Source organism: Dicentrarchus labrax, unplaced genomic scaffold, assembly GCF_905237075.1.
Source record: "Dicentrarchus labrax unplaced genomic scaffold, dlabrax2021, whole genome shotgun sequence".
NCBI classification, from domain to species: Eukaryota; Metazoa; Chordata; class Actinopteri; family Moronidae; genus Dicentrarchus; species Dicentrarchus labrax.
In genome coordinates, this window is record NW_026136720.1 from 6,994,749 (window position 1) to 7,013,255 (window position 18,507).

The following is an 18,507-nucleotide window of genomic DNA, read 5'->3' on the forward strand; positions in this document are numbered from 1 at the left end:
TCTTCTGTCTCATACCGACGCATCCTGATCCAGATATCACGTTTGCGTGTTTTCATTCCAGTGGACTTGTTGAACTTAGAGCGAGCCCCAGGGGTTTAATTTCCTGATTGGGCCAAATTCCCTGCTGTCATGAGTTAACAGGACACCCCCACCCGCCCTCAGTCCCCAGACCAGGTCCTGCTGCTGGTCGGGGAGGGGGTGACCCAGATAGCCGGACTGTAGGCAGGCGGGTTGGAGTTAACAATAGTTAACGAATGTCAAACAGCAGGTCAGCAGACACCTTTAGAGACAGATGAATGAGCAGCAGGCGGCTAACAAGGGAGGACACGTCGGAATGGGACTCGTAAGAGACACAAGGGGAGCTGACTGATCAGTGAGCTGGAAAGGTCGATTAATACGCAGATAAGACGGTGGAAAGAAATGTGCGTGCAGGTGTAACTGTTAGCAGTGCGGGAGGCAGTGGGGCAGACATTACAAATCCTGAGGAATGTAAAGCGTCCACATAACTGACCCGGCAGGAACGGACCTACTGACCACAGCACCGGGACCAGACTCTTAAAATACACTTACTCATACAGGATTAGACAGTATGTTTGTGTGGGAGAGACACTGACTAAACTAGAGGTGTGAACATGATAAAACTATGGCCATATACAGTTAAACAAATACTGCTACAGAAGATGGTTTACTATTTTCCTTACAGAGAAACATACAGAAACAAATACAGAAAAAAAGTCTTGTATTTTTAGTTTTTGTCACTTTTTTTTGCAATGGGATGGGGAATTTGAACAGAGGTAAAAAGGTTCTGCACCGAGTTAAAAAACTGACTGACATCAGTGATTGAATGAATATGTGTATTTTATTGACTAAATCCAAAATGGAACCCGCTATAAGAACCCAACACTGATGAACAGTGCGAGCACATTACCGCACATTACCACACATCTCTCTCTCTCTCTCTCTCTCTCTCTCTCTCTCTCTCTCTCTCTCTCTCTCTCTCTCTCTCTCTCTCTCTCTCTTTTTTTTCACACACACACACACACAAAATGGGTCTAAATAGCAACCAAATGGTTCCGTTCCCTCATAGCTCATGGAAACATTTTCTTCCAAAAATAGTGCTGAGCTCTGCCTTCGGGCAGGGGCACTGACGCTGCTGTGACTGTGGCTCAGTCAGTTTTCACCACAGATGGGGGTGGGGGGTGCCAGGTCCTGCAAGGGCAGGAAAGGGTGGGGTGCCAGGCAGCGGGGAAGGTACAATTGTAAATGGTGGGCCTCGTCTTACAAGCACAGTTTTGACAGCGAGAGTTTTACTCAAAACAAAAAAAATGTCTTAAAACATTTTAGCTGAATCCAGAGAGGAGCTGTGAGACAGACTAAAGAGTTCAATCCTGTGTTTTTCCACTTGATTAGGAAATTTCCTCTGTTTATCACATGTCAATAGACAATGCAAACAAAAACATGTTCTTCTGCACTAATCTCTAAACTCTTCACATGCCTCAGGCGAAGCACATTTGCTTCTTTATTTCCTAGGGTGTGGGTTAGTAGCAGCAACTTAATGTTACAGCACACAGAGGTTAACTCATGACAATCTCTCACAGTAAATCTGCCATACATTTGTCACTTGCGTTGTTTGCCATTGTCGTATCTTTGACCAGGGTGAGCGCGTGGGTGGACTAGATTCCATGTTATAATGTGTTAAGAGAGCTGCGTGAAGTGAGTGCTTTAGTTTTTCAAAGTGTGGGTAATCAGGTTTTTCCAGCCTTCAGTAAACACAGGGAAAATGAAGGCCTCTCTCCAAAGACAACGACTCACACGTAAAGATGGCACCCCACCCTGACAGGGCAAACTAGTTAGATAAATACTTACAGTTAGTCACCTCCCCCTCTGTTAACATGTTGATTATCCTTAAACTACTGCAGAGGTATGACGCGCTTTACTGTACACTGTAGCAATTAATGACCTAATTTTTTTAAGGATTTGTGTTTAAAGGCAAACTCAATTGGTAAAGAAGTGATCATTTCTTGTGTGTGATGTGAATATAATGTCATAAGCAGACATTAACAGGCCGGACTGCAGGGGATTAAAGGTGAAGCTACACCAGGTCGATCACTAATATGCCTTCGGCCCCTCGCTGTTTTGCTCATTGGTCAGATTTGAAACACTCTCAATAGCTCAAATTTGTCAGCTGATTATAAATAAAATTCACCCAAAAGATTGTGCTGTTTTTGACCTCTGGAGTGCTGCCACTTTCCTGACTCAAAACTTCATTATCACAGGGTAGGAACAGATATCTTTTCCTGGGGTTTTAAAGCAAAAACAGTAGCAAATAATAAACAGAGGGGGAGAGGGGGTAAATAGTTGTTGTCTGTGAAGCAAGGCACGGTGGGAAAAACAGGGACTGAAAAGAGACAATAAACTACTTGATTTGTCTAACTCACACTGCTGATGCCTCATAGCAGATCCCAGTTTTAGGACAGACTTGACAGAAATGTCCTTTAAATACGCTGCTGCAGCACAGCATGTGGCAGGTATGTAGATGCAAAAGGGTGCCATGGTCGGTGTACCAGAGCTTTTAGGTAAATATACAGCTCGCTGCAGTACATTAAAGCTGCATGCTGTACATTCCAAGATCAACCTGGTGGGTAGGAGCAAAAGGAACCTGAAGGCACGCTGTGGGCCGAAGTCTTCCCTCACTGACTGGGGGATGAATTAACCAATGGGACACTAGATTTCTGATAAATAAACCAATGGGCCCAGGGAAGCTGAGCGATGAATAAACCAAAAGCAACGGAGATAACTTACGTGTTGCAAGCCGTCATGGCTTGACAGGTGTCCCCAGTGCAGAACTCTGAGATGGTGCTGTACTGCAGGTTGATAAGATTGAAGAATGTTGTTGCTGTGGCAAAGACAAGAGAGAGAGTTGTTCAGCGTGTGTCTTCAGCTATCATTGAGAGGACACTTAAAATACTTTAACACCAGAACATAAAAGTGGATTATTTGTGTCATGTCACGTTCTCCAATACTGCTGTGTATCTGTCACAGCGATCAGTGGGACAGTCACAGTCACATGCACAATACTAATCCATCAGGTTACCACATCCTTCATCTCAGCTCAAGTGTGTGAGCCTCAGAAAAAAAATAAATGGAAAAATGGGAGGAGACAGCAGCTTCGCAAAGCATTAAAGTTGTTGCTCAAGTAACGTAAACAGGTATTTCTACCACAGGGGAAACTCCTTCACAACCTGCTATGCTGTTAAACAGAGTATTAGGCCAATGAGGGGGCAATATCGTGAGAAGAAATGTATCTCAGAGTCAAAAATGTTTGTTCTGTATGCTAGATGTATGCAAACTTCTGGTATGGTGACATTCCTTAAACTCAAAACACAAATTATTTACTGAAATCCTGCAACAACGTATTGGGGAAACTGTCAGAATAACTTTCTCATTCAGTGCTGATGAGAGGTTTTTTTTGTTGGGGCTAAGTGATGTCAATGTTATTATCCATTACTAGCTAAAATAAGTGAATTAATAAATAAACTATCAAATAAAATTTATTCATTTCAAGGACTCCTAAACTGACAAATCAGACCCCCTTTTTGTTTCAGGGTCCGCCATCTGAGTTTTGCTTTTATATATTTTATTACAAGGAGAAATTACAGAAAGTGTATAAACATATATCTATATATATATATATATATATATATATATATTATATATATCATATATATATATATATATATATATATATATATATAATATATATCATATATTTGGTCAGTGTGTGAATTATAGTGAAAATAAATGATTCCCCTTTTTGCTGGGGACCCCCTGGAAGCCTCTCAAAAACCCCTGGGGGCCCCCACTTTGAAAACCACTGTAATAAAACACTGACAGTTTAATGATTTACTTGACTTTCAATATTAAAATATTACAAATACATGAATTATGAACATCATGTTGAGCTTAATGCTGAGGGTACACTGACGCAGTGCAGCCAGCAGCTTATGAGGCTTAAACAAGGTGGAAGATTTCCAGTATAAAGTGTAGTACAAGTTATCATTTTTACACATTTTCATCTGTTCTAGTGACTTTTGCTGTTGCTTATTTTATCTCAGAGTCCTCATATTGAGTAGCTGCTGCACAGTTTCTACCTTAAGAACGTTGGGAGGTCTGAACACCATAGTAAACCCATTAAAATGTTTAATGTAAGTGTTTAGGCTCCGGCACTGAACCTCTCTGAGCAGTACTGATCTGGCTTCAATCTCCGAGAACAAGTCTATGATTTTATGTTGTGTTGAGTAATTCATCATATATCATGCTGAAAAGGCTTTCATTGCGTTTTCTCCTTCCATATGGAACAAATGAACCCAAAAACACAATTTACACAGAACCCATCCCGTCTTTTCCGGCTCAACAAAGTAGCCACCAAGTGGGAAAACATTCAGTGAAAAAAGTGTTGGTTTACGCATGTGGGCAGAATTAAATAGCTACAATCATTATTGATTTGGTTAAACAAACTACTTAATCAAAATATCGCTCAGCCCTGTTGTTTCTGTTCAAGCAAAAGCCCAATTAGTGGTGGATACAAGATGATACAAGCCAGCTTATATAACTTCCAATTTCAACACATTAACATGTGCAAACATGTCCCATCTGTTCCATATAACAGAGTTTATCAGTCGAAAATAAAAAAGGGGAGAAGAAAGTTTGTTTTTTTCCTTTTCCCTCGCGAGCACCTGGCTGGTTTGGATTTGTAACCAAAGCAAAGTCAGGGAGACGGACAAAATAAAGAGTCTCATGAAATCGACCAGGCAGTCGGGCCGCAGTGAGTTTACAAAAATCCAGAAATTATTCTCATAATCACAACTATAAATTCCGATAAGAGTTAAATCACTGCACTGACGCTGGCAGTAAATGATGGTGTTTAAAAGAAGCGGTGTGTGTGTGTGTGTTGTTATTGGGAACAGGCTCAATGCTGTGCCAGGACTGGATCATGTTCAGGGCTTGGCTTTGTCAGAGCTGCATCTCCAGCACCACTGGAACATCTTGTCATTTCCAGATGACAAATACATACTGACTTGGAAAAACAATTCCAAACCCCTGAGGAAAATTTTTAAATGAGTCGGAGCGAACACAGAGCTCAGCTAAAGAATTTTCATGTCATAAATAAGATAATCAGCCCCCCTTTCACATTTTAACAATGACCATGTTAAGTTGCTTTTACAGGCTTGCTTTTCTATCCATGCATTCATATATAGATTCTACCACTATAGTCACTCACTGTTGCTGGCTAGCCATTCGTTGAGGTCTATCTCTCTGGGAAGCACCACCAGCTCCTTGAGGTCAAAGTCCACCACGCGGATTTTTGTGTACTCTAGCTCCAAGTACTGCTTCTTCTCCTCTGTCGGAGGCTTCTTTCCATTTGGCTTCGTCTTCGACTTCCTGCAACGCAGAAGGAAAGAGGACAGGTTAATGAGCTGCGAAAGAATTGATGAGGGAAATAAAAAAAAAAATAAGGGTAAGATTTCAAAAGTGTGCGAGAGGGACGCAAATGGTAAATTTACTGTTTAATCTGACGCTGTAAAGAAATGGCAGGCAATGTAAGCGCTGTGTTGGACTGCTAGTACAAAAGTTATCCAAAGAGGCCTTCATGACGTCAACGTTAAATATATAGTAGCCAACCAGATATTCAGGTAGTGCCGGTCAAATGCTGACAAATGAGCACAAGTTGATTCACAGGTGCTTTTTAAATGTACTATAAATGGAAAAAGCTACTGTAACTCTAACAAAAGTCACAGAAACAAGCCACAAAACACACATTTTCTGCAACTCTTCCCAAACTGAATTCACAGCAAACTTAAACGGACCAAACAAAGAGTCATCTGTTGCTGTACCTGACCCCTAACTCCAACCTCTGACCTAAACTTAGGTCTATAGCCTCCACGCAGACAGCCGTCCCCAGCGCCTTGTACTTCCACTGCTAGTTTTAGCATGGGGATGTCATATCACACTCCTCCTGCATTTCCAGGCCTGTAACCTCTCCCATCCCCCAGCCCCTGAGCCCCGTCTGTATCAGTGGAGGCAGTGCGCTCGAGGGTCAAAGGTTGAAAGGCTTGATACATGAGTGAGACAAATAAACAGAGGAAGAGTTGTCTGGGACAGTCGTTACAAAAATACAGACTAATGTAATCGACCACCTAACAGTCTTCCTGCTTGGTGACTTTGAAAGTTAGAGCCAACAATAGCCAACTTGACCGGTATTCTGTTCAAAGCTTTCCTCATCCTGTAACCCTCCCCCCCATTCCTGCCCCAAACATCTTTATTTCTCTCCTTCTTTCTGCTACCGTGGTTAGGGTTTGCCTAAGGACAAGGGAGTTTCAGTTTGCTCCCTGAATTTATTGTGCTTTTTCTGACCCTCATTTCCGCCCGTCTTGCGTTCACCCCCTCTATCTCCAGTTCTCATGCCTCCTCTCTCCACACCCTCTGTCCAAACACAATGATCCAGCCATGTGTTCTTGGCTCTCTTTTTTCTCCTTTCCTTCCCAGTAACACTCCCAGATCCCCCCCCCTCATTCCCGAAAGACGGCAGCTCAGGCTCCTGGATCGGCAAGAGCGGGTTCCAACAGCACTAATGACGAGGGATCGTAAACACTACTTTCCAGCAGCAGCCAAAACCCTTCTCACTTTCACTCAGGCTCTGTAGTGACTAACACTGGACTTAAAGGAAAGAAGCAATGACTGGTGGGGTTTTATCTGGCTTTACATTCACAGTCCACATGCAGCTAGAGATATTAGAAATAGATTTAGAGAAAAGAATTGAGAACAGAAGGGGGGAGTGAGAGCAGAGGGGGAAAAAAAGGAATGAAGAGAGGAGGTGGATCGACACAGGCCCAGCTGATATCCATGGGAACTAATAAACACTTACAAAACATGACAGGACTGTGGAGCACGAGGCCTCTTGGCCAGAGCACAGTTTCGAAAGCCCACTGCAGCCCCCCCCCCCCACGCCTCCAGGAAGCGTCGCCCTGCTTTCCACCTCAGCAAACAAGGGAAGGCATGTCAACATGTGGATGCGTACAGAGCCTGCAGCCCTTTACTTTGTAAATGTTTAAGTTTCCCCCTTTTACATGTGTTCTGTCGTCTAATTTAGCCATCAGGAGAGAAATGCTTAGCGGTAAACTGCCTGCGGGCCTCCTGTGAAAACGTGAGGCTCTGAAAGACCAACACTTTGGCAATCACGTTCACGGACACACGCGACACTGCTCAGGTTCTCATTTGTTGGGTAATGATTCATCAAGGTATTCGACTCTTCCTATCAGGCAGCCCGTGAGCTTGTTTTAGCCTCATTTAAAAACCCAGGACACCACAGATTACACTGCTGGCTAATTATTAATGAGTGGCCACTTTCTGTTTCACCTCTTCTCTCCTGTTTCTCAGCTCTTTTTTCTGCCCCTCTTTCTTTGTTTTTAAAATACCTCGTCTTTCTTAAGGCTTGTATGCAAATCTTTCTGTCTTTTCCTCTTCATGGCTGCAGGCTCACGTGTCCAAACCTCTCTTTTAATCCCTTTCTGCCCTCTTCCTTCATCTTTACTGTCCCTGACTATTATCCTGTCCCACTAGCTCCCATTTACCCCACTCTGTGACCTCTACTTTGACTCACATTTTAATTACAGTTCCTTCTTTCTTTTTTGCTTAAACCTCCTCCCTTGCCTCTTTTATCATTTGTTTTCATTTCTTATCTCCCGTTCTGCTTCCTTCTCCCCCTTCTTCCTGCTTATGAGGGTACAGACAGATTCATGTGGTCTATGTGGTTTTGCACCATGAGCTACATGTTCCATCATGTGAAAGAGCTTTACCAGAGGATGAAGCCTCATCCACAGATAGCGTCAGCTCTCACAACCTTTCAAAGGCTTCGCTAAGCCTCTCAGAAAAAATGTTCGGCTCCTGTGAACGGTTCAACTCGGTTCTTTCGCCCCCCTCCCCTCCTTTCCTATTGAAAACATTCTGTTTCACTGAGTTATTTCCTGTCTCGCTCCCTGTGTAATTTCATCATTTTCCATAAAAATGCCTCCTCCACTTCTTGCGAACATTTGTGTGGTAAGGGGAGGTGAAATTCTGGAGCCATTAGTTTATTTTAGGATAAAGAAAACTTCCTCTACGCCAACACTCCTCCCCTCATACGTACATAGTCTGTCTTCACTACAACGCACACGCACACACACACAGCTTTGTCTGTTCTTGGTAAAGTTCTCCCAGGCAAGTCTTTGCCATAAAAGGCAGCAGATGCCTCTTTCTCCTCACCAGATCAGGGCAGGCCACAAGGCAGGAGTGGAGGGGAACTGAGGCCAGGGCCCGGCACATGTCTCCTGGTCGGTGGGACAGCGACAGCCTGCCTGGCACCAACAGGAACCAGTCTGTGATACAGACTTAAAATCCAGAAAACCTGGTCAGGCACGGTGGAATAACATGAGTCTACTAAGAGCCATGAGAAAACCACGTGCGCAACACTGATGTCTTTTGAACTTCTCAAGTCTAGGTGGAGGGCGTGAAGCAGGAAGAGAGACATGCTGGTGTTTATCTGCAATAAAAAAACAATAAGGAAATAGGGTTGTATAGTCGGGTGACGTGGAGGTCAGTGCTGCAGAGCTGAGGAGTGACTGACCTGACAGCTGTTCAACTCTGTTTGTTAGACACACTCTTACCCCTTTCACTTTCCCCAGCAACACCAGCCCTCCCCCCCCCCAGCCGTCTTCACTCACTACCTTTGCTCCTATACACCACCACCAGCACCCAACTGACTGCACACATACACATCTATCTCACACACACACACACACACACACACACACACACACACACACACACACACACACACACACACACTTACTTACACTTCTCTGGCTGTAGCCCCCCCTCTCCCTTTTCATGGCCGACCCAGCTGGTCACAACAGCTGCGTCACGAGCCTGATCCCACTAGAGACCTCGAGAAAATCCACAAGAAGCGAGTCCTGTCTGGTCTGAGAGTGTGTTAGTGAAAGCATGTGTGTGCACGCACGGCGTGTGTCAAACATACATCTCTTTGGCCGCACACTGCATGTGTTAGCTGCTGTATGTTGGCTGTGTGGCTGCTGAATACAGAATACACTAAACTTTGTGTAAAGAGGAGCAGCCCCTATGGCAGATACACCATAAGCCTGTCTGATTACCAGAACCTGGTTCCAATTAATCCTGGAATCACTCGGGGCCACATTACAGAGCTATGCTGTAGAATTAGTTTAAGTGCTTTCTCTAAAATGCAACAGTTTAGTATTAATGATCTCTCCCATCCAGCTTTGACCGATTTATTCAAACCTCATCTCAACACCAATACTCTTGCTACAACTTAGAAACCTTTGTGTTTTGATTCATGCTCTCTCTGACTTAATACAACCCGTTTAACAAAACCCATGTAATGACTTCCCCCTGAAGCCTGCTGCTCATGCCAAACCTGATATTGCACAACTGTTGCTTGAATTGGCCTTCTGGATAGCAGAGGAATCTAACTATTGGCATATGTATGCAGTTAATGTGATCTGCAAGAGTGAAAAGCACGTGCAACTATCCAACAAATTAGTCTACCATCTTCTCTCAGACAGGCTGCTACTTATGGTGATCTGAGAGAAACTTGATGATTTTGGGAGGGCAAAGTGATTCCTGATCGAAAATCAACGGAACTGGCACTGCAAGGCAAATACAGTAACAGCAGAGACACCGAATAAGATATCTAAACTACAGTATGTTTTCATTATCTCTCTAAAACAAGAAGAGGTGCTCGAAGGTGCAAAGATAACGCTTGTCCTGTCACCGGTTGGCCCTAATACAGTACTGGTTTACTGGAAAACAACTGCTGTGTTTATGATAAGGAAAAGAGAGATAACAAACAGACAACAATCAGAGGTCTTCTTCCCAGGAACGGCAGAGAAATAAAATCAGTTCTAACTGACCTGACCTTCAAACAAACACCTGATAGGTCAGATAAAGAATCAATCAAATGTAACGAGATGTTATTCTCTTCTTTGTCAACTGATTGACAAGCATCCTGCTCAGGATAAAAAAAAAAACTGCAATAAAACATCAATAGCAACCGGATTAAGCTCAGCTGATAAAACTAGAACTAAGTGAATGAATTCTGCCATTTTGTAAGGAGAGTAGCTTCAGTCAGGAGGTTCAGTTTTCTCCAAGCCTGGCCTCCTGATCTATTTCGGGATCCAAATTGAATACACTCAATGGCTCTTTTCCCCGAAAAACCACAGACAGAGGAGAGCACAGCTAAACCACAGCAGCCATTTCAGGGCTAAAAAGAGACTGTGTTAAGGATGGACTAAACCAGAGGATAGAGCCTCGCAGTGTCCACAGAGTAAAAAGTCCAAGTTGTTTCTCAAGTTTCTGTGTAGTTTTTAAAAGAGCACAAAAAAATCTTTTGTCAGTGTTTTTGGGGTCTGGAGTGGAGAGGTAAGAAGGAAACAAAGAAGGCACAGCTGCCACTACTTAATCAGTAGCATCACCGGGGGTGTCAGCGCACTGTAAACCAGTAAATGAGAATTTTAGCCAGGTTGCAGGCCTAAACACACACACACACACACACACACACACACACACACACACACACACACACACACACACACACACAGAGCTAATTCAACTACTGAGCCTACCCCGGCACAGTTCTGGCTACGTCCTCTTCCCCTTGTCATCCTGTGCTAAATCCCATTCAGCGGCTCTCAGGCCTTCAGAGTATGTAAGGACCCCCTGCCAGCTCTATAATGGAGCCTCATCAACATCACAACGAACATGTGTGACAGGAAAGGGGGAGTTTGGGTTGAGATAAGACAGAGCCGCTGTTGGCACATGTAACCTTGTTGGAAGAAGGTTGATTCGGCAGGATAGGAAGTGACTTGACGTGGGTGATATGATAAGAGTTGAATGAGATTTCTTTACACTCAATCAATCCAATCAGTCCATCTGAGAGGATACAGAATCAAATAGTACAACAAAGAGGGGATGGGTGTGTGTAAGTAGGGGGGAGCACACGTTTTTTTCCCACACACACACACACACAAATGAAGTGGCCAAGATTACACAAGACTACTACATATTCACCCTGGGGGGACTGGGCCATTATAAGCTATCTTTGACAGTGCAGTATTCATACCTGCATTCAAGCCAAGGGCATTCAACCATTCACTGGAAGGAGGAAACTGGTTAAAAGTTGAGCTATAAACAGGTCTATGGCGCTCCCCCCCACCCCTCATAAAACCTTAAACTATGCATCCTTGTTAACTTTTGAGTGTTTTTTGTTCAGTTTTTCCTTAAGACGTCAAATCTGTGGAAAGCCCCTTTTGTTCCTGCCAGGCAAATCATTTAAAAGGGTGTATTTCCGTAACAAGCTGATTTCTTAAGTATGGCTGAGTTCCCATTAAAAACAGGAGCAGCAGAACTTGTCTCTACCTGTCACAGGTCTTGCAACAGACATAACAAACTGTACAATAACACTCTCTGCTGCGTCCATTACATCTTGCTTACAATCTGTTAAGATCCCAAGATGGTGGATATTCTCCTCACTATCACTCTCCACATCTTTTCACAGATGGTTTTGAGGCATGTGCCCTTTGTGGTGATACATGAAAACACACCTGTCCCCAGACTTGAAAGGTAAGAGGAAACTCCAACAAAGCATTAACAGGATGCTCTGTCCCCCTGGAGGAATGACTCCATAATGACTGTGTGTCTTCCTCGCATGACACATATAAGCTTTTCACAACACATATATATATATAAATATATATATGTGTGACATGGGTTTTTCCCTTTTGAATTGTATAGATTCTTCACAGGGATTAATCATGACTGGGGTTTGTTTTGTTACTTTGAATGACACACAAACACACTGCTATTTGGGTCATGCATTCTTTAAGTCTTACGTATTCTTGCTCATATTATGGCTATTAGTAGCTGTTAAATAGATTTTATACAGCACCTTATGTACATTAAATATAGGTCAAAATGCTCTCCATTAATAAAAAACAACCATGCAAACCAGTTCTACATGATGTGTATAGTCCATTTCCTCTCATTTTCAGGTTATACTGTAGCCACGGTGTAAATGGGATGTTGAGAGTTAGGATTCAATTATCATTAAAAGTCCTGCTTTACTCAACCCAGACCATAATGTGCCCTTTAATCCATTTCTATTAAAAAGCAAATGTTTTTAATGTTGAGCTCTGTGATTTAAAAAAAAAGAATCCCCTCCTTAAGTTGTCTATGCTAAAACGTTAACAGGCGTCTTAAATAATTTATCAGACCAGATGAGGAGACAGTGTCACATTTCTCTTGCTCTTGTTGAGTCTTGTTAGCGAGAGGCTGCAGAAGAGGAATGAGGCATTCACGTCCCCCTTACAGCACCGGCTGGTAAACTGCTGTGACCCCGGAACCAGAGGGTCCCAATACTTCTGTAATTACTGCTGCTGGGAGGAGACAACTACTTATCTTTCAAGTTGAGTTATAGAGGCAGAGGAAAAAACCAGACTACTGACTTCTCCATTCAGTTTTAGATCACAAAGCGACACATTTGCGTTTTCGATGTATATAAAGTCACTGGACGTCTAACTTTGTAATAAAACTGCTATAGATGAAATACGACGTCGGAAAAAAAATGATTCCAAACACAAAACATACAGTTAACGAGGTATAACAAGACATATTAACAAATGTAAAACATTATTAACTCGCACTATACGTGTCTCTCTCGCTTTCCGTCCGTCGACGCTTCATAAACATATAAAAAAAATGTCACATTTTCAGCACAGGTTCGACTCCGAGGAGTAGCAGCAGACACCACTTCAAGTTTAAAACGAGCATGGAGGTTGTTGTTTTTTTTTTTACCTTAGTACTTTTCCGACTGCTTGAAGCACCATTTTGCAACTAAGTCCGTTTTTGGAGTTTCTCTGAGAGTGCATGTCCGTCTTATCTCCAGAAAAGGAGCAATAATCTCCGACCATAGTTTAAAACATAAAGATATGCTGTGAGAAGATCCCCCCCCCCTTTCACTTAGACGTAGTCGGACCTACTCATACCAAGATTTGCTCTGTCTGACTTACTATACAGGAGAGGAGGGAAAAAAAGGAAAAACTTTGTGAGGATTTCTGCAGAGAGCCCCTCCTTCTCTGTAACCCTGTCGTCCAATCGGCGAAGAGAAGAGGGGGCTTGGTGGGCGGTGCGTGGTGACGTCAAACGTCTGCTCATGTGGACGTGGTTCGTGCGTCGCTCCCTGAAGTGTAGTTACAATGGAGCAACAGGTGGCCGGCTAACAACCGAGGCTACAATGAAATAAAAAGGTGTTGCTACATTTTACGTGCCTACTGTAATAGCACAGCTTTACGTAAGCCTGACATGTTTATAAATAAAAGTTAAAAAAAAGAAAAAAAGCTAAATATATAAATTTTCTTTCTATAAATAACCCATCAGTGCCTTAGACTGACAAATATTTTGTCATTATAAATGTACATTATCAAACAGAGCGAACGCATCTGCTACAGAGGAGTTTGAAATGTGGTTAAAAGCTCCATAAAATGCTATTGAGTGAACCTTGAGTAAAGTTTATCTTATCAAACTACTTTAATCTTTATTTTTACAACAGGGGCAATGCACAATAATCAAGACTGTTGGCCACATGTTAGATTAGTTCGTTAAAACAACAACGATAAAACAAACAACATGTAAAATCATAACAGGAAAAAGCAGGCTAATCGAAACAAAGGTGAACAGAGGATACAACTCCATAAAAGGACTCTTATGTCGGGCTCAAAAGCTGACTTCGGGCGTTAAGAAAAGTGTGTGTCTTGTCACAGTGCATCACTTCTTTCGCTGGGAGAACTGGTGCCGGGCGTGCACGCGGGGACTGCGGGGCACCAATCCTCCTGTTGATTCTGAACTGCTTCACCTGGAGTCCAACTACGGCAGGCTGGCAGTCAGGCCTGTTCAAACACGTCGAAGCTGAGGAACCAGTGAGGGAATCAAACAAAGCCTGTTTGAGAGCCGAAGGCAGATTCATAAGAATATCTAAAGGTTTCTGTGCGTGTCTGTGGGGTATGGCTTTACCCGGGGTTTTTTTTTTTTTTTAGAAGCTTCATATTATGGACATAATTTGAAGTATGGGTACGATGTAAATTCTACTTGAATTGTCAACAGATAGCTGAGCCAACAACACCTAAGTGCAAAATGAACAAGAGTAAACGAACACTGGCTTTTGGGAGTCGTGCGACTCATGAGGAGATTACGACTTGTGTTACAGAACTATCATTCTCTCGCCCTTCTTCCCCTCTAATCATTGCCTCTCAACAAATGCACTCTCTTACTCCGTCTTCTATGGCTCTCTTCACACATTTCTCCTCCCTTTCTTGGGTTGTTTTTTACGTGCCTCTCCCTCTCATTGTCTCCCCTTCTCTTCAACAAGTCTGTTCTTCCCCTTCGTCTCAGACAAAACTTGTGGGGCCATGGCGGAGCTGCAGATGTGAGAAATACTGGACCAGCTGGCTGCTGCAGCATGGACACACACACACACAAAGACACACTAATCTATGGGATCTGTGGAGCTATGTGCACTCCTTGTATGCAGGCGGGTGCAAGTAGCAGAATGAGGAAGATAAAAGATGTTGCGAGAGTGTTGTATGTTAGGACTGTGCTTATATGTGTGTATGTATTGGAGTGTGTAATTTGTGTCTGCAAAGGTGTGTGTGTGTGTCTAGTGTCTGCAGACTTGCCAGTGGAGCATGTTTACTGTTTACTGTAAGACCCCTCTGAGGCGCTGCTTGTTTATGTTATAAAGCCTCTATATGATGCAAAGAAACGATCTGAAAGAATCAAAGAGACAGACGGTCTGACAGGCGCCTCTCTGCACCCTCATCCTACATGACTGGCCCCCTTCCTGTTTAGGGTTTGGTGGGTAGAACTGGTTGATCCAGGGGGCCAGTGAGCGGCTCCTGCTGTGGTAGCAGGGGTGAGGGGGAGAGAGACCAGAACAGGGCACGGACTTTTTCCCTGGCGCTAAATATAGCATCAGCCTGCCTGGCCCATAAAGAATACAGAGAACAGTGCAAAGAGAGGGAGGGGGGGGGGGGACACTCCATGTATGTATATATGTGTGCGTGTATAAAGTATCTATAAAACTAATTTGCGTATCTTACTGGCACTACTCAAACAATACCCAGCGTTATATATAAGACATAGTATATCATACATACTGTATGTGTATGTAAGACGTATGTGATATGTACAGTTTAAATTCTTGTTACACTTGATATATGGAGTGCTCACGTGCTACTTGTGACCACACAAGAGAAAGCAGTTTGTTGCTGTAATGGAAATCCCGTGTTCAGGGAACTTTCCATTAATTTGCTTCTAACTATTGGAGCCGTGCGGTCACTGAAAATAGAAGACATCCATTCAAGATCACTGGGGCTTAGCCTGGGCCTCCGCAGCCACTGTTGAGTTACTGTGGACAAAGTGCTTTAATGAATCAGGCATGAAAGTTAAAGAGCAGGTGGCTTTTAACTCAAAGTGGCCTTTTTTTTTGGTTAAACAGGTAATATGTAGTCGCATGCGCAGTTTGTCATTTTATGTGACGGAGCAGGTGGAGACAAAGAAAGTGCCACTGAGCCACACGAGTCTGACCCTCTTACGCAACGTGTGACGTGAATGGAAACCAACGGCCACATTCCATCGTCTGGCAGACAGAGGTTTACTCTTTATTCTCTGCTAACGTCACAGTCACCTTCCTTTCCTCTATGCAGACAAGACATGGCATCACTCATCTGCCGCCTGCTCTGACCCAAGCAGATGTTGCTGCATAGCACTGACTACTGGCACACTGCGTAGAGCGAACCTTTCGCAAGGAGAAAGCATGAATGAGGGGCACAGACATGAGTTGGAACAGCCGACTTCTGATTACGTACTCATTTGTTTGTCGGAGATGCATACTTGGGGTTACAATAAAAACTTAAAAGGGTTACATAAGAGCTTCTGGGGAGAATAAAGGATGTTTTTAACTATGAAAGAATTGTGATGTGCGTTTTCAGATTAAATTAACAACAAACAACACTATGTGCTTCTAGAGACTGAACAACTTGTAGTCTGACTTTTATCAGTAATAACAAGCTGCTTCAAGTATGCTAACCTCATCAGAAGACAACCACCCTGGAGATACAGTCTGTTAATTTAATGAGAAAACACATCACTCAATAAAAAGAGGGGAGGAGGAGAAATAAAGGCAGTTTATGGAAACACAGTGACGCCACTGGCCTTGCGATTGATGGATGTGTTGAGCCTTAATCTGATGAGACAACAGATAACACAAAGAAAATAAAGATCGTGGGGTTGAGAAAAATGCCAGTAATTCAAATCATTACAGTGTTGACGTTATAACGCATCAGTCAGGAGGCGGTCCTACACTGAAAAAAATGTTATTGGTATGAAGTTTTAACCCTCTATTAATATACTGTATGAGGCAGTGGACTACAAAAACAGGCAGTGGACTACTAAAAAAACCCACACAACCCAAAACCCACACAAAATCACCCAGAACAGTCCAAATGAGGACTTTTTGGACAAAGTGTGTTATAGCATGCAGTCCTCTCTCCACTGCTCAGAGAGATGGATGGCTGGCCCAACAGGTTGGGTCTGAAAGTCAGCGGACATTCCACCTATTTGAGACAAAGAAAACACTGATTCCAGGCCAGCAGTAGATGAGTCACAACCGCAGCAGATGCGCCTTGGGGCCTGGCAACAGCCCGGCCCCGGCCCTACAACAGCCAAGTCTCCAGCCAATCGTAGCTAGGATCTAAATGACAGGCGGGTCAGGCGCCCAACCGTGTTAAAACCAAAACGAATAAATAAAAATCAGAGCAGTTCCAAGTTGCTCTGTAAGACCTTCATTTGGCGATGTGTTCTGGGTGTGTGGGAGTGGTGTAGTATGTTTAGGCAAGGTCTTAGCCAGTGAAAACAGTGCCGACTGAAGGTCTTTAGTGCCAGGGGGTTTTCTATAGGCCCAGATAGAGGTCAGCAGGGCCAGGAGACACTCCACACACTGAACCCAATGACCCACCCTGTAATACCAACCTCCTCAATTAGACAAAAGAGTGCTGTATCAGCAGCCATAGCTAGAAAATGTAACAAGAATACATTATCTGGCTGCCACCTTCTCCCTTACAAAAAAAAATTACAGAACTGATTCTAAAAAAGGAGAATCAGTCAATCTAGGTCCAAGAACAAACTTCACCTCTTCACCCTGCATTTCTACAAACTAGACTATGTGTGCTGCATGAAATAGTGAGTGTGTGTGGCCTGTATGAAATGTCTGTGCATGTGCAGACAGAACCTGGGCCAAAATAGGTACTCCGATCATACACCCTGTGCATTAAACACCAATGTTATTATCACCGCTTTGTTGATAGACAACAAATGGATTTTAGACATCATACTAATGCATCAGGCCCTTTAAAAGGTGGACCAGGATATCACCAGTGCTTGACCTTCAGGTATTCTTTGGCCTATTCTCTCCCTTCCACCTTTTAGGTCTTGAAATCCTCTTTCTCTCTTTGCATGTGCACTCTTTTCCTCCCTGGCTTCATCTCTCCTTTGCTCTGCATTCCTGACGGGGAAGGGCTGCATGCAAAGACATGCCATCACTCTCTGCACACACACAGACTGGCTAAACAAAAGGAGAGAAGAGCAACATGAAGAGTGAGCTGAAGGAGGTCAAGAGCAGGAGACCGAAGAAGCATAGCTCTCAGTTTGGTTTCACTTGGCTTTTCTTGTTTGGGAGGTAAATGTGTGCACTTCATGAGCTCCATTTAACAGCAACAAGACACAAAGGAAAAATGCTCCACTGCCTAATTACCACTGCACTCATAATCCAATTAGAAGTGAGGTTAGTAATGTTAAACTGTTTCTGCATTTGTTCTGGAACTGGAGTAATTTATTTGCAAAGGAGGAGAAGAGAGTAGTTAAGTATGTTTGAAAGACAGGAGGCCATGTTCTGACCTGGTTAATGACTGAAGGAAGAGAGGGCTTGAGCAAGATGGAAGACAGGAGATGAGAAATACCAGACTCATGTCCAGGCATTCATAAATCACCATCTCCAAGGATACTGCTTAGAGGAACCACTATCATATCAGCAGGAATGGGCCAGAATGGAATATGAAGAGGAGAGAAGGGTGAAACGAGAGAGGGCAACGGACGAGCAGGGAGGAAATGAGAGGGGAGCGAGGAAGTGAAAGAAAAATAAAAGTGAACAGAAAAAGGAGAGTGAATGAGAGTGATAACAGAAGTTTGGATGAGAGGGGTGAAAGAGTTTGGTTCAGCGTGGGAGGTTGTCACAGCATGCCCTGCACTCCTCCTCCCTACATTCCTTAGCAGGGGAGAGTCTCTATCCATCCCATAATTCGCCACCTGGGCAGCCAAACACCTGTCTGT

At 43.5% G+C, this 18,507-nt stretch overlaps 1 protein-coding gene across 4 annotated transcripts in view; it reads right to left on the minus strand.

The window, feature by feature from the left end:
- The window catches only part of mob2a (MOB kinase activator 2a), a 61,344-nt gene that overhangs the window by 2,873 nt on the left and 39,964 nt on the right, over nucleotides 1–18,507 (minus strand). For 3 of the 4 annotated variants that reach the window (XM_051380762.1, XM_051380759.1, XM_051380761.1), the window contains exons 2-3: nucleotides 5,282–5,442; nucleotides 2,803–2,896 (exon numbers count right to left, since the gene is read on the minus strand). In XM_051380762.1, the coding sequence (XP_051236722.1) occupies nucleotides 2,803–2,896; nucleotides 5,282–5,442 (255 nt within the window). Of the gene's footprint in view, nucleotides 1–2,802; nucleotides 2,897–5,281; nucleotides 5,443–12,921; nucleotides 13,152–18,507 lie in introns of those variants that run through there. The other variant, XM_051380758.1, reaches the window with a different exon arrangement.